This window comes from Verruconis gallopava (assembly GCF_000836295.1).
Source record: "Verruconis gallopava strain CBS 43764 unplaced genomic scaffold supercont1.151, whole genome shotgun sequence".
Taxonomy (NCBI): domain Eukaryota; kingdom Fungi; phylum Ascomycota; class Dothideomycetes; order Venturiales; family Sympoventuriaceae; genus Verruconis; species Verruconis gallopava.
Window position 1 is genome coordinate 428 of NW_015622287.1, and position 2,462 is coordinate 2,889.

Here is a 2,462-nt window from a genome sequence, read left to right on the forward strand (position 1 = left end):
CGCTGTTGTGGTCTTTTTTTTGCTTTGAGACTCTTGCAGATAGTCTCACTTGCCAAGACTGAGTGTTGCAGGAATATCACATGATCTCCCGCATAAAAGACTCTTTTCTGTAAAGACAAACCAAAAATATACAACAACATACAAAATCACTATGAGAACACATTTTCACAAAAATACGTTCATATACATCATATTTTCACTTCCTTTTGCTTCCCTGAGCGCTGCACACCAGCAATCTCCAGCACTGCCTAGCTTAGGCTAGCCCTTCAGTGCAACACTGAGACTTTTTCTTGGCGTCACGTGCTAGTGACACATGTTACACAGTCGTACTGGGAAGTACGTCGTAACATTATTCCCCTCCTTAGTCAGCTTGTCCTCAAGCGCTAGTTTATTTAAATAGTGCGTTTCCCACTTCCTGAAATCAAAAATGTCTCGTTCAACTTTTCGTTCTCTAGGTGATTTTGGAGGAGTCTCACGAGCAACATACTTTCGCCATAAAGCGAAGCGAGCACACAGTGAGATTGAACTCCACAGAGAAATCGCTGCAGTGGCGTGTCAAAATTATTTTAAATACGGTATCCGTTGCGTCTTTATGTCTGGGACAAAATCGGTAAAATGCGCTTCATGCGCTTCCAAAGGGATTGCTTGTCTAAACTCGTCATGGGCTTCTTTGGACAAAACTCGAGAAGAAGCCAGATCGCAAATTGATGCTGACTTGCAAGAGCTGGAGAGAATTACAGCTCGTCTGAAAAAGAATCGAAAAATCCTCAAGTTGGCTGAAGCTCGCGCGAAGGCGAAGGCGGTGTATCTTCTGGATGAGCTAGAAGAGGAAGAAGAGATGCAGAGGGTTAAAAATGGTGGCCTTTCCAATGCGGAGCTGGAGGAATTATCCAAGGATTTGATCGTCCAGAACAACATCCTTCCCCAAGGTCCTCCCATCTGGAGCGCCTGGGACCCAGATGCTCTTGATCGCAGCCTAAAGCGCCGTAGGCTCGAAGATCCTGCGCTGGCTTTCCCTAGTTCCGAAGGGCCCGAGCAACACTCAACGGTTGCTTCTGATCCGGGTTTCGTCGGTGGTACTTTAATAGCATCTCCTGCGCCTTTGCCAGGTGAGAAAGAGGTTCCCACGAGTCGTCCTCCTGTGAGTATCCCTTCCATCGTATGAGGTATTTATGTTGACGTCCAACCAGTCGGTGGTCTAAGATTGCTTCTACCTCGTATTCTGGTTCTAAAGCATCCTGGAGTTGGGTTTCTTGGTCTAATGGTGCTTTCGCGTCTGCTTTTTCTAACAAGGATATGTGGAACACAGGGTGTATTGGCATGTGCTTAGGCAGCTGTAGTTCGTAATTGACAGGTCCCTTTCTTGCCTCGATCTTGGACATGTGTCACTAGCACGTGACGCCAAGAAGTAACGTAATCCACCATCGAGCGGTCACCACCATCGAGCGGAAAAAAGACCACAACAGCGAGAACGTGAACTCTTGGTATCTAGTAGTGCTAACTGAGCATACACACTCCTCTACCTAGTAGTTAGACGAATTGACAGGCCTGACGCGGCGCCCAACGCGTGAAAAACAGGTATGTCGATTCCCTGGCCCAGGGGGGAGTCCTGGTCAAACAGACTGCCAGAGCACGCTACCCAACTAGCGAAGCACCTTCAAGCGGCAGCGCAATTCGTACACAGCACATCCAGCCACACTGTTGAACTGGACTCGGTAAAATCGATAATCTTCACAACCCTCAACTTCGTGACGAAGGTACAACAGGCCCCAGATCTCGTCTATATCCACAATGCAGTCTATGCTATCCAAACGCAGCTCTAAATAGGGACAGAAGACTCAGCGAGAGAACTAGCGATGATAAAAGAGGAAATACGCGGCCTTACTACAGAAGCCCAAAAGACAGCAATCATCAGCGAAGAGGCAAAAGCAGCGGCCCTCGAGGCAGCGGCGATTAGCAGGACCACGGCGGACATCGCGAAGGACATTAAGAACAAAGGAATACAACCCCAGGAAGGGACACCTATGAACTACGCTGCGGCAGCAGCCAGAGGCGCTCACAGCGTACAGACGCATGAGCAAAGGATGCCTCCCACCGCGCCGACCCAGCGGGAGATCATAGTGAACATCAGGGACAGCCACACGATCGAACGACTACGAGCAATGAACCCGCGGACTCTTAAAACGCACGTCAACCATGCGATTACCCAAAGCGAGAACGAACACATCACAGGTATCACCATAATGTCAGCCAACCAATTGAAGAGCGGAGACCTCAGTATCCGAATAACAACAGGCAAGGAGACCCAACTCCTGCGGCAATTCACAGACGACTGGGTAGCACGAGTTGGCAGCAGGTCCTCGGTCAGGAACCCGACCTACAGCGTCTTAGTACACGGCATACAGGTTAGTACAGTCAACATGGACAAGCAGGAGGACATGAGAAATGCCATCCTACCAGAT

General features: G+C 49.1%; 1 protein-coding gene across 1 annotated transcript; it reads left to right on the forward strand.

Moving 5' to 3' along the window:
- The first annotated feature begins 415 nt into the window (after nt 1-415).
- Nucleotides 416-1,372, forward strand: PV09_09733 (uncharacterized protein). Its single transcript, XM_016363847.1, has 2 exons — nt 416-1,141; nt 1,191-1,372. Exons 1-2 carry the CDS (start codon nt 428-430, stop codon nt 1,200-1,202), a joined length of 726 nt encoding a protein of 241 aa, XP_016208324.1. The 5' UTR covers nt 416-427; the 3' UTR covers nt 1,203-1,372.
- Nucleotides 1,373-2,462: the final 1,090 nt, after the last annotated feature.